The 14,537-nt window shown below is 37.2% G+C and overlaps 1 protein-coding gene across 2 annotated transcripts in view; it reads left to right on the top strand.

The window, feature by feature from the left end:
- Nucleotides 1-14,537, top strand: part of LOC131430625 (transmembrane protein 65) — a 77,212-nt gene that overhangs the window by 39,018 nt on the left and 23,657 nt on the right. For both annotated transcript variants that reach the window (XM_058595730.1, XM_058595731.1), the window contains one exon: nt 501-542. In XM_058595730.1, the coding sequence (XP_058451713.1) occupies nt 501-542 (42 nt within the window). The remainder of the gene's footprint in view (nt 1-500; nt 543-14,537) is intronic.

Here is a 14,537-nt window from a genome sequence, read left to right as displayed (position 1 = left end):
TACTGAATGATTAATTTCGTTGTTGAATTTCCGTAATCCAATGCTACTGCCTTTCAATCGTCTTTCTCCTTTAATCGGACAGATTAAAGCAGTAGATTTTATAAAACATAGCATAGCATAGCATAATGCTCTGAAATGAAGAGAATTGAATTTAATTGTGTTATGCAAAAATCCACGTCACAACGGATCACTATTGATTCATAAGATTTCTCATTGTTTTAAAATTTTTTAGAGCTGTGCACGAAATTGGTTGTACGGATCCCGCAGGTATGTTCTCCTTTAATCGCTACATTGCATGTTCGTTTTTGTATGTGTGTATGTGCGCCTCAAAACACTAACAATAATTGTTCGCTAATTGCATGCCTAAACAATATGTACTAACCCACTTAACATAGAAGGTTCCAACGGGTGCCATGTGAGTGTAAAAATCGGAAAACTGCTAATTTTGCTTTCACAATTTTTTTCTTCCTTTATCTGCCAACCTACACATCATCATGCAGCGGAAACGGTTCCAACTCCACCGCCGAGGGACTTGTTTCAATGTGAGTATTGAATATATGTTGAAACCAATTCAACGATGTCACACACAAGGTTTCAATTTTTTGTGTGTTTTTTTAGTTAAGCTATTAAATCATGAAATCGACATATTTTGCAATTGACGCTGGAGCCGATAACACCAGCGAATCAAATCAATTGAGAAAACCTTTTGGTGTTACCATTTTGTTTTTCATGATTTTCCAACGTAGGTATTGATTTCATTGAAAACCTGGAAGTAGGGCAGAGACATAACCGCGGAATTAGTTTAGGACTTCGAGTTATGTATGAAAGCTCAGTAGTTTGATATAAATCATGTTTCTGTTGCAGATATTTTGAATTTTCTAAATAGTTTCTTTGCCATAATAATGGCACCTGGAAGAAACCGTTTGATTCATAGGATTCATCATTCCGAGTTCTTAAGACGGCGCTTTACTATTGAATACGGATCAGGGTCATTTCGCCGAAAGCCATTTCGCCGGAGGGGTTATTTCGCCGAATGACGTTTCGTCGAATGCCATTTCGCCGAAAGGGTCATTTCACCCAATCCTGAAATCGTCTTAATATCGTAATTGAAATTGATTTAAAATAAACACAAATGAAAGATGGTAGCGTTAACGCCCATTTTGTTGACCTACAATTGCACTTCTTGAATAAAGATTAATTCATGAACTCGCTATTATTCCCCGTTCACAAGAAAGGTGATAAACATATAATCTTCAACTATCGTGGTATTGCGTCATTAAGTGCACCTTCTAAATTATTTGAGCTGATTGTCATGGATTTCATGCACTGTTGTAGCTCACAGTACATATCTACCGACCAACATGTATTCGTTCCCAAGCGTTCAACAAACACAAATCTCGTTTGTTTAGAGAAGGGTAATCAAACTGACTCTATCTATACCGATTTATCAGCGCTCTAGCGAAACTCAACCACCTTGGATTCCATGGTAGATTTTTAGACTGGATAAAGTCCTATCTCGTTGACCGCAAAATGTTGGTAAAAATTGGTGACACTATTTCTAATTCGTTTTCCATTACCTCTGGTGTCACCTGGTAGTCACCTTGGATCTCTCCTGTTCCTGCTTTACATCGACGACGTTAATCTCTCCCTGAAGTGCTTGAAGCTCTCGTACGCAGACAACTTCAAACTGTTTCTAAAAATTGATAGCCGAAGCGATGCTAAATTTCTTCAACAACAACTTGATATTATTCGGAATTTGGTTTCAGGACAACAGGATGGTACTAAATGCTCCAAATTGTTCTATTATAACGTTCAGTCGCAAAAGAAAACCGATAATTTTCAACTATTCGCTTCTTGGGACCGAGTTAAATAGAGTAAGCTGCATTAAATATCTAGGAGTCCTACTTGATAGCAAATTAACTTTTTGCGATCATATATCACATATCGTTTCTAAGGCTTCCAAACATCTCGGATTCATCTTCCGAATGACGAAATCATTCAGTAATATACACTGTTTGAAAGCATTATATATTGCCCTGGTTCGCTCTGTTCTTGAGTTTTCTGCAGTTGTGTTGTCACCTTATTACCATAAAGGGGTAAAACGCATTGAATCTGTGCAGCATAAATTCGTCCGTTTTGCCTTACGTCGACTGCCTTGGAGAGACCCCCATAACCTCCCTAGATTCGAACTTAGATGTAATCTAATTGGACTTGAGTTGATTAGTGATCGACGCAATGTTTCGAAAGCAATGTTTGTTTCCGATTTAATTCTGGGAAACATCGACTGCTTCAGCCTTCTCGGACAACTCGATATGAATATCAGATGTAGAACTTTCCGGAATAACCCTCTTCTTGTCCCACAGTTTGCTATAATGAATTATGCGAAGAACGATCCTGTATCAAGCATGATTCGTATATTTAATCGTTGTTATACTATTTTTTATTTTAATCTGTCTCGTACTACTCTCAGACGCTCATTTATAGTATTTTTTAAGTACTTGACCTAAGAAAGACATTACGTATAATTAGTATGTTTGTATTTAAGTTTGTGAGTGCTAAGTATATTATGTATGTTTGTTTGTCAATTATAATTAATGTATCATTTGGATGTGATTATCTGTTGGTAGAGACTTAATAAGTATCAACTCCAAAGGGCTTTTCCCTGCTCCAAATGAATAAATAAATAAATAAATAAATGAATCTCAGAACAGAGTTCCCCAAGAAAACTTGTTGCTACTAAGCATCAAAGCAATTACATAGGTGTATCTTCCAGGCAAATGTATGTGGTATTTTTCGATTACTAAGTGAAAATGAAAAAGTCAAATATGTCAAATGAAGAGTGAATAATTTCCATCCGTGGATGGACAAATTTTTAAGCACTTTACTGTTGCCAACCAATGAATTAATTTAGTACCAGCATTTGATGAGCCGCCATAAATGGAAATGCTACGCATAAAAGTTCGCTGTTTCTGCCGTATCTGACATGAATCACGCTAGCACTAACAGGAGCCGAATCGATCGGTCACTACTGTATATAAATCTTTTAACAAGTGACCGGATTTTTTTTATTCAATAATATAATATATTTTTAGGCACACTGCTTAAGCTCTACGTTGCCAAGGGTATTTTCTAATCTTAATTAACGACTAACTTGACACTAGTATCATTAGAATATGTCGTCTCGGATTTTCGAAAATCCAGCTTTCAGCTGGTGTTCGGCAGTGGTCGGTGAATTCAATATTGCATGAGTCTTCCAGATGGCACTATCTATGGCCGCTTCCTTTCGGTTCGTGTGGGTCCGCGGAAAACACGTAGAACCGTAGTAGTAAATATTGTGGAAACCGTGGTAAAAAGGGGGTATGGAAACAAAATGTCTGAAAACTACAGAGATCCAATTAGTTGCCATCGAGATGGTGAAGAGAAGAGGAAAGGGGGAACGAAAAGTTAGTGACAAAACAAAGATCTTGTTAGTTCGAATTAAGATGGTGGACAGGAACGGGGATCGAAAGAATCGGGCGGATATTAGTGTCGAACCTGTAGGTGGAGATTATACTTTCTGAGCGAGGTATAACAGAATACACTTGGATAATAATGTGTTTAAGGTACTGATATATGAGAAACATATATGAACTATCCCGACTCGTCATCACATCTCGGACCGGAACCTCAGGTGGTTTACCTCGGGCCCTAAGGGTTCCAGTAGCTTCGACCTGGCGTCGCGATACTCTACGCACGGCCACACGACATGCTCGATGTCCTGATAACCCTCGCCACAGGTGCAGAGGCCGCTCTCCGTGAGCCCAATACGCCGGAGATGTCCGTTGAATGTAAGTGACCGACTTACAAGCATTCGAAATAGGTCGTTGTGAAACGACACCTTTCGCAAACAAATTTTTTATGATGCCAGTAAAAGTTGAAGAGAATTAACACATTCTGCATACTAAATTTTTGAATTTTTTTTTGTTGAAGGCGGTTTCGTTGTTCTTCAAATTTTTCTGGGCCCCGTTTTTTTTTAAATATTATAATAGTTTCTGTTTTTTTCACTTTGTTTTTTTGAGGCGCAAGTTTTCTTGAGCTTAGTCTTAGCTTTTATCAGTGGCTAACGCAACAGAAAAATGCAAAAAAAAGAATCAAACTAATAACAGAAATGAAAATTTACAAAATATTACACGATGCCCCATCTGGATGCATTCACGGAAAAATTCCGATTCTAGAAATGAGCAGAACGAGTCATGATTTGGGGAAAAGAGTATATTTTCATGTTATGATAATACACCATGATGAAAAGTTCTCGGATCATGATCCATTCGGACTGATTTCGCTGAAATTTAAACGTAACGCACTTGACGTTGTTGGGTATAACTTTAGGCGTGTTTCTGCTACGAAGGTAATCTTTGCAATATAAATTCAGGCGTTATGTTTTAAAATGTGAAGATTTCAAATATGAATTAAATGGGATGGTGCGATGAACGTGTTTTGTACGCGATTTTAAATAATCATTAACAATTAAAATTAACGCTTAAAATAACGTGTTTACTTGCGTTAATTGCTTCAGTTTTGTGTTCCAGAATTTATACACTTAAACGAACTGCATGAAAACACATGTGTGAGTCAAACCTCCCAAAAGAATGTCGAATTCTTGCAAATGCCTCGGATTGATATTTCCTTTTACCTTTTCAAAACATCGTTTGCAAAATCGCCTTATTTAAAATATTTAGGTGAATCAATACAGCTTATGTTGCTATATCTATGAAACAAATTAATCAAAGTGATTGACCAAAAAGTTTAAAGTTTTCTGATTTTCGTTAGTTGACGTTCCAAATCCACAGTCCAATTAATTGTTCGGTTTACGCTAGCTCTTGTAATATTATTCAAACAACAATAGTCACATTAAATTTGTGGGAATACATTCAGATATAAAGACTGTCCCAGAAAGTATGGACGCACTTTGATTTCGCTGTAGATAATTCACATGTGTTAGATATTCAAATTTTATTCGATATATTGATAATATTAGACTACAACAACAGAATATTATTCTCAACATTTGCTAGTCAGCCATTATAGACTAGCTGGCGCACCTTATTGCGAACGTTTCTCATTAAATTCCGTACAGACTTCTTGGCGACAAGTTTTGACACTTTTTTCCAATCTTTTCAGAACTGTTGAATGGTTTCGGCTGCCGAGACATGTTTCCTAAGATGTGCCTTCGTCAATGCTAAAAATTCCTCAATTGGTCGAAGTTGTGGGCTATTTGGTGGATTCATGTCTTTTGGGACGAAAGTGACATTTTTGGTAGTATACCATTCTACCGTTGAAGCTAGAAGCTAGAAGCAAGATCTGGCCAGAAGACAACAGGATCCTTGTGGCTTCGAATCATGGGTAGAAGTCGTTTTTGTAAACATTGCTTCATGTATATTTCGCTGTTTATTGAAGCGGTGGTGATGAAGGGTTTCGAAATCTTACCGCAGCTACAAATTGATTGCCAGACCACAGCTTTCTTACCAAATTTTGCGAATTCAATCGACGTCTCAGACTGGTTTAACACTTGCCCTTCTCGCACCGTATATGTTGTAGTCCCAGCAAGGGTTTGCAATCGAGTTTCGCGTAGGTTTCGTCGTCCATGATTAGGCAGTTCAAATTTCCAGCAAGAATCGTATTGTACAGCTTTCGAACCCTCGGCCTGATCGATGCTTCTTGTTTCGGACTAGGTTTTGGTTGTTTCTGCTTCTTATAGGTTCGAAGATTCAAACGTTCTTTAGCACGAAGAACATTTGACTTCAAAGTGCCCACTTTTTTGGCCACATCCCGAACTGAAACCTCCTTCTTTTGCCTTAACGCCTTCAGTATACGTTTATCCAACTGAGGGTTAGCGGGACCTTTTTTACGACCCGTTTTCGGTTTATCCTCACCGAACTTCCTGATTGCATTTCGCACGGCTTTTTCACTTACTCCTTCCATTTTTGCTATCTTTCTTAGTGACAGTCCGCGTTCTGTGCAGCATTTGTACACAATTTATCGACGTTGTTGAAAACGAATAAACAACTATCGACGTCGATGAAAACGAATAAACAACTATCGACGTCGATGAAAACGAATAAACAACTGCACAAGTGGTTAGAGAAAAGTGTAAACAACAGTACGCAGCCATAAAAATTGACAGATTCTGAACCGTTGTGAAATGGCAGCGGTTTTTGGTTGCGTCCATACTTTCTGGGACAGTCTTTATTCATTCAAAATGTAACATTTATGTTTGCCAAATGAAAAGCGTAACCGTGCTTAATCTCTTATAGTGTCAATTTTCGATTAATTATCTTTATGTTGTCAATTCTCTGTCAGTCGTTGGGTAAAACAACACAATTAAGAAATGAATAGGCCTCAGGATCAAGTAAACATTCTCAGGAGTTCTTGCTTTTCAATGACTTCTTTTTGCCTTTTGATCTATTGAACAATCGATCACATCACTTGATACAGAGGGTGCAAAGTGATATACGTTTCTACCCGATTGGAGTTACGAGTTTTGAATGAAACAGATTCTTCAAGTAAAGCATTTCCGGATCATGATTAATTTTCATGGGAGAAGACTTATTACTCATGGTTTCATAAGAAGTTGAAATGATTGGTTTCATGATTTTCTAATCATGATAGCAGTAACGGATTTCTCTCCGTGAATTCTATTCCCACATTGAATAACTCCGACATTTTTCAGCCGATTTTGACAGATAAACACAAATCTGAAACGTCATTTCAGTTCTGAATCGATACACATCTATGTATAATGAAATCGTAGCGCTTCTACTGTTCGTGTCTATCGTTAAAAATATGACAGATATTCGGCATTCTCCGGATTTAGCGAAAGCAGACTGTTTTTCTGTGAGGTTTTTCAAAAAGTAAAGTTTACGATATACTGATATACGAACTAAAATAGATGCGATAAAGCCCGAAATATTATGCAAAACGACCGCATTAGAGCTACTTTTTGCGTTTCGAATGGGGTGGGCATTTAATTGATGTTGTATTCTAAATCTGGTTACAAATAAATGGCATAGAATATACTAAAAAAACTATGTTTGTTCGATAAAATCGACTGAAAAATGTCGGAGTTGTTCAATTTTAAAAAAGGTACATCCAGCTGGTTCACCCTGTTCACCACATAGACAGTACTTAAACCCGTAACTTTTCATATCCAAGGAAATCGTTTTTATAGTTATACTACTCTTCATGTGAAACACCACTTGTTTTTACGTGTAATGCACATAATTGTGTGCCAACATGGCCGAGAGAATGACAGTTGGTGTCACAATATAATAAACGACGAAACACATTTTGCTCTGAATTGAACGATAAACGAGTAAAACTAACTTTACTTTGCTACTGAAAACACACACATAGAAGGAGTCTGTATGTGACCGTCCATTTGGTGTGGTATTGAAGCGAAAAGTTTGACTTGGTAAGCTTTTCGAAGACGTTTGAAATTGAAAACACTTTTCGTCAATGGCGACCAATGCATGTTGCATATCCCTAGAAAGAAGTTCTATAAACCCATGGTCATTATATGTGGGTGGCCCGCTCTGGGTAGATACGATTTTACCTCATTTTAAGAACGATAAAAACAATTCATTCTCAAACTTCTATTTCAAAGTATTTCTTCATTTTTGCATATCGAATCAACTATGATCAGCCGAAACTTTTTCCAAGCGCCTGTCGAAAGAACAACTAATATTAAGTTTTAGAACATTTGGGCAACGCCCCTATGATACACACAATCACGCTATATGGCACGATTATGAATTATTCATAACGGAACAGATGTTCATGAACTATCAACTGCAAAACGATTGGAAAATAGCTTCTGTACTATACATGCATCACACATGATGCAACGTATTAATCCTTCTTTGATAGTTGATATCGAAATCAGCGAAGCAGAAACGTTCATCCACATGCATATACAATATGACGATCTCAGGAAAAATGAAAAATTTATTGCTTGTCCGTGCGAATAGACTAGGGTAACACTGTTCGCAATGGAATTGTGAGATAGTCAAAAATAAAATTGGCCAAAATGTTCCCCCCTGGAGGTAAGACTGAAAACTGTAAATCAAGTTATTCTCCAATCTGTAGAGAACCGACATCTTTGAAAACCCGGATGAAGTAAACCACTCGTACTTGTACTTTATACTCGGTAAGTGTAATTTCTTTTCGTTGCTTGAAGCATTACTTTTATTACATTCAATTTATTTTATCCTGACTTTAACCGGTGGAATACTTGAAGCAACAAATAATGATTGTTTTTATGGGATGAACGATTGAGAGAAAAGTTGATGGACAACCGAATATATGATAGCTTGTAAATGCTTACTTGTTTTATAAGGCTGCTATGGTAACAAATGAAAACAAAAACCAACCTTACACAGCATTCATGTTAGGCGCTTTGTTCTTTCCCAATACTTTGGAAAACAGTATTTTCGCTATTGCTAGCTTCGGAAATTTTTGTGGCCTGAGTTCAGCCTCCGAATAGCACTTTCTCACAAACTTTAAAGTCGTTATTTCATACATGTATCTTCTTCTGTTGAAATGTTTCTATTCGAGAACTAACGTATTTGCGTGATTAAATCGAGAATGTTACTAAAATTTTGTATTTTATCTTCGTGAATAGGCCAAGGATGGGGATTTGCGCACAATTCATACCAGACGAACTAAGCTACTAACTTCTGAGAATTTCGTATTGTTGCTGCATCGGTCTTAACTCTGTTTGTCTACATATTTTGAAAAAAATATCCGAAAGTTTGGTACAAAATTTCAACAAAACTAACTTTCTTTATATTCTCTAATTGTTCCTAACTTAGTCGATGTAATGAATGAGAACATACCAAAACAAATGTATAAATAAAGAAGAATTCGAAGCTATATTTGCAATAAAAACAGTTTCTTTTTGAAGCCTCAGACAGGTGCCTAAGGCACCTAGGAAAAATATGTTCTAAAATTCTTCAATGTTCATGGTTTACATTCGGTTCATACTTACATACGTAAAAATTACTTACACATTGCAAATTTTGAAGAAACAATGATTGCAATATCGACTACTTTTTTTATTACACACAAGATCTACAACCTTGAGAGGAAAGAAATATTTACTTGGTTAATGTTTTTTTTTGCACCCGCATAGTAGAGTATGATGATTGATGAATGAGTTGAGCATTAGTATGGAACTGAATGAATGCGACGAATGTCTGGAAAAGTACCAAGTATTCTAGACCGTAATCTAGAAGAGAATGTCATTTATCATGCATACATACGGTTTTTCGATGATGTGTGGTCCATGTGAAACGTATTACGTATACGTACTCTTCGAAAGAAATTGACCAGCCCGAAACGAATGTGTTATATTAAAATTCATCTTAACCGTATCATACGAATCGTCAATTTCTAGCGCCTCCAATCAAATCCAATCCTGGTTTTTAGGACTGATATTGTCGTGAATACGAGTTACTTTACTCTGGGCAGTGGCGTCTCGTCCTCATGTACACCTCGTGCACTGCACAACCGGTCGAATTGAAGGAATGAACTGCGTCCCCAACCCCATCCAAATTCAATTTTTTTTTATTTTTATTTATTCGATGAAAGTAGGTTGGATCCCACCGAAATTGCTTGAATTTTCACGCATCTTATATACATCAGACATAAAATTTGAATTATTTGTTGTCGCTGTGTTAGTGTCTTTTCCGTACACAGGAGGTTACTGCACAGATTCAAGAAGAGAAAGAATTATTCAGCTCAGCTCTGAGGTTTGTTTAATAAAAAATCCCATCGGAAAGTATATCGTTATCTCATTGTATTGAAAAACACAAGCGAATCTCCATTCCTCAATCTTTAGTTTTCTCTTACAACGAACTGTTACATCTGCTATCATACCACATAAGCAGCAGTACTATGGGGCTCCTTTTCAAAATTTACCCTCTGGAAAAGTAATAAAATTTTGATCGTGAATATCTCTTGTTGTACTTAACCCAACAACATAATTTTTTCTCCATACTATCGGAAATATGATTAAATTTTCAACAGTGTGAGATAAGCATGAATAAACGTCAAACTTTGATCGAAAATCATTCATTTCTTCTAGTGCGTTAGACGGAACTCTCACCAACATCAGTAACAACAATGGTGTAAAAACCTCAAACGCTCAGGTCGCAGTTCTTATTCGTTTGTGAACTTCGTGACAAGCGGTCGCTTTCAACCAGCATCAGCAAAAAAGACCTTCTGCATGGAATGAAAACCTCAAACTCTCAGGTCGTGCTATCATTCGCATTTCGGACGTCGTGGCCAGCAGTCGCCTTTAACCAGCAGCAGCAGAGTACTGAATTTTTAATTTAATATTAAAACAGAATTCAGAACCTGGATTCTGGTCCTTCAGGTGGACCTAATTCTGAACTATTTCCAGGTTTTGAATTGAGTTTCAGACTTCAATTTCAGAATTAAGCTTCTCAGATTACAGCTGAGCTGAAGTAGATCGCTCGTAGTTGCACTTCGTGATTGACCGAATGAGTGAAAATGTACAATGAACCAAGAAAATGATGCTTGGGAGAAGCAAATCATTTTCACTGTACATACCCACTCACTCCTAATTTTTTATTAAATGATCAATAACGACGCTGGCTACGACCAAAGGTTGTGCTACTGAGGGAAAGGGAGGAATGTTAGTCCGATACTCGTTGTTTCTAGAGACCGCGGGTACCACTGAATCTCCACGAGCATCACGGGATAAGAGATTTGTTAGTAGGGAGGGAAAGAGATCCGGATATGTTTTGGTAAACAATATGATCTCAACAAAACCTGATTTTCGATACTCAGGTGAAATATAATAAGTAAGAAAAATATAAAATATCTCCAAGGAACGATCTCACCAGTATCCCGTTTCTCCTGCTCGCTCTGCTGTCAGCAACGCGAGATGAAACACGACCACTGAAAGAATAAAATAAAAACACTCGCGAATGGGTCCGAGACCTTCAGTCTGAATGACACGATCGACTTGTAAACTTTCACACATTCCATAGAAATGATGATGATGATGATGGTCCCACCTCATACCCCTACAAAGGTGTGAGCAGAACGAGTTATCTAAATGATAATTAATATTTTTGCACATATCTTAACCAGTAAACAAAAGAAAACGATCTGATTAATCTAGCAGGTATTGATTCTTCTTCAAAAGAACGACTGACCACAAAATAACATTCAAATATTTCGAATTTACTATCCAGGGTTAATCAAGAAAATTTCCAACCCGGGAAGATCCTTGATCACATTAGGAATCGAACCCGATATCTTTACCAGTATCAGACAGTAATTCACCTGGCCCTTCCCGCCGGACCAGTTCATCGCTACACACATCAGCTACGATGGAGTAACGAGACTGCGGATGAGCAGAGCCAAGCCCAATTCCATCAACAACTGTCGATCCCAATTAATCTCCCGAATCAATTCCTTAAATTATTAATCAAACCTTGCGATCAAGGTCAAGAGCAAACTTAACATACTGAATGCTAAGGCTCTTCGGCCAGTCCTATTCGCTTTCCAAATAGTCACTACCTGCTTCGCGCGCGAGGCTCAAACGTTTGTAGACTGCTCATTATTTTTAACTCTCAAACAAACTAAAAATCCATCATCATCATACCGAACATAGTAACTTAATTCGTCTCACAATAATATATATAAACAAAAAGAAAAAGAAAATACAATCTTCGTAATACGTAAAAAAAATAAAAAATCTAAAAAATTTGAACTAACTAACTAAATATTTGCTTACAAAGCGGACTTTATGTGTGAAATACATAACCTTTTGAACTCCACCAATGTCGCTGCGCGCTTGATTTCTCTTGGCATCGAATTGAAAAAACTTATTCCCTTGTACAACAATGAGTTTTGCGATCTGGCTAACAGAAAGCTTGGTTTTCTAGCATCAGATGCGTTTCTAGTATTGTACCTATGCAAATCAGTTCCTCTTTCAATTCGATCACACAAATATCGAGGCAGCATGCCGTTTAATATCTTGAAAATAAATACCATGGTTAAGTAGTAAATTCTCTGTTTCACTGAAAGCCATTGTAATGCGTTCAGTAGAAAACCTGACGAGGTATATCTACTACATTTTAGAATTAATCGCATGATTTTATTTCGCAGTCGCTGTAATCTCAAGATTTTTGTGTTATTAGCAAGAAACAGAATGGATGGGCAAAAGTCAATGTGTGGTGAAATGACTGTTTTATACAAAAGAATCTTACTATGGGTCGTTAAGTCATTTTTCAAACGACATAATACACCATACTTTTTGGCAATCTTCTTGATGACGTTATTGATATGAGATTTGAATGTTAACTTTTCATCAATTATGACTCCAAGATACTTCATTTCTCTAACGCGATCAATAGTTTCACCATCAATTTCCACATTGGCGTCATGACCGGTGCTAACAGAAGAAATAACCATATATTTAGTTTTCGCGACGTTTAGTTTCAGTTGCTTAAATTTTAACCATCGAACCAGCGAACTTAGATCCTCGTTCAAATGTGCAACAGCTTCATTGAAATCTTTAGCCGTAATGAACAGAACAGTATCATCAGCAAACAAATTTATGTCACAGAAACGTAAAACTCGCTTCATATCATTAATATACATAACAAATAGAATAGGACCTAACACACTTCCCTGAGGCACACCAAGTGAATTACCGAGGGAACTAGACACTACATCGTTAAAAACAGTCTTTTGAGATCTACCACATAAATAGTTTTCAAACCATTCATGTGCCATTCCCCCGATGCCAAAACGCCGTAATGTCTGCAACAATAAAGGTCTTGAAATTGTTTCGAAGGCTCTCTTCAGATCCAAGAACACAGCAAAGATACTCTCTTTGGCTTCGATTTTCTCCTTCCATTTTGCCAATACTAGGTTCAAAGCGGTTTCACAAGAGTGACCCTTACGATATCCCGATTGTTCCGGTATTAGCAAACTGTTAGAGTTCAAATAGTTAATCAGCTGATCTTTAACAACAAGTTCCAGAATTTTTTCCAGTGTGTGCAGCATGTTAATGGGACGGTACTCCTCGGCTTTATCCGTTCCAGTAACCTTGGGGATAGGAACCACCAGAGATTTTTTCCACACTTTTGGTACGTGCCCCGTGTACAACGATTCATTTACCAAATCCAGTAGATCGTGTCCGATAACATGAAAGCAATCCTGTATCACTTTTGAGTTTACATTGTCAATACCAGTCGATTTTCCCAAATTGAAACAAATATTTTTCAATTGTTCAAAAGTGATTGGTTGAAATTCATCAAGTCTACAATAGTTATTCATCGGCTGTGTTATTTCAACAGTTTCACCTTCCAATTCAATACTTTGATTGATCTGCTGAACACTATTTATGAAATAACTGTTGAACTTTTCAGATACAATTTGTTCTGTGTGCTCTTCTATACCGTTAAAAGTTATGGTTTTCGATGCACTATGTGTAGGCTTGATCAACTGTTTGAGAATTTTCCATAACTCTCTGCTGTTTTGTTGATTTTGATTGATCTTCCTCTGTATGTATTCACATCTAGTCTTCTTCAGGGCCCGTGAATAAATATTTCGTGCTTGTGTATATCTACTCCAGTGACTATCATCGTTAGTTCTACAGAATCTCTTGTACTGCTTATCCCTCTCCCGTTTCAACCGTAAGAGGTCTATTGAGTACCAACTACTCGAGCTGTTCAAACTAACATACTTTTCAGTTACTAATTCATTAGTACACTTTTTTAATATGTCAGTAAGAATAGATGCCCAGTGATCCAAATTTCCAGTCAACTGTGTACAACCCAAGCTTCTTGATACAAGTCGAGATAGGGTTTGCTTTGAATAGTTTTTCCAACACTTGATTTTCACCGTATCTTCCGCATTTCTAGAGCTACTCATTACGGAAATTGCAATTGTTTCATGATCTGAAATCTTGCAATCGGATTCCACATTTGAATAAACACCGTCGAAATTGGAATACACGTGATCTATCAATGTTTTACTGTATCTCGAAATTCTTGTAAATTCATTCACAGTTTGCTTCAAATTGAAGAATTCTGCTAACTGTTTCAATTGAGTCGAACCTTGATCACTGAGCCAATCGATATTAAAATCTCCAGTAATAATATTTAGTTTACCAAAATCTACGAAATTCTCCCACCAGTTTTCTAGAATTTCCAGAAACTGGCGATCGCTTGAACTTGGAGAGTGGTAAACAACTCCATAATTTCCCATCTGCATGCCTCTTTCAACTGATATACCCAAGAACCAATTATTTCCAACTGCTTCGTTTGATTGAATGCTGAATTTAATTGATTCTCTGGCGTAAATTGCAACTCCACCCGTGTGCCGAAATCCGACAACACCGACAATGACATGCAGACGGCGCATCGATCGGTTAACAGGTTAACATCGTTGAATTTTGGGGCGGCAAATTCACAGTATCCGCCGCTTGAGCATCTTTAGTTTCGCGGATCAATATT

This window comes from Malaya genurostris, chromosome 2 (assembly GCF_030247185.1).
Source record: "Malaya genurostris strain Urasoe2022 chromosome 2, Malgen_1.1, whole genome shotgun sequence".
Lineage (NCBI taxonomy): Eukaryota > Metazoa > Arthropoda > Insecta > Diptera > Culicidae > Malaya > Malaya genurostris.
The sequence above is the reverse complement of the archived record's forward strand: the minus strand, read 5'-3'. Positions and strand labels throughout refer to the sequence as shown.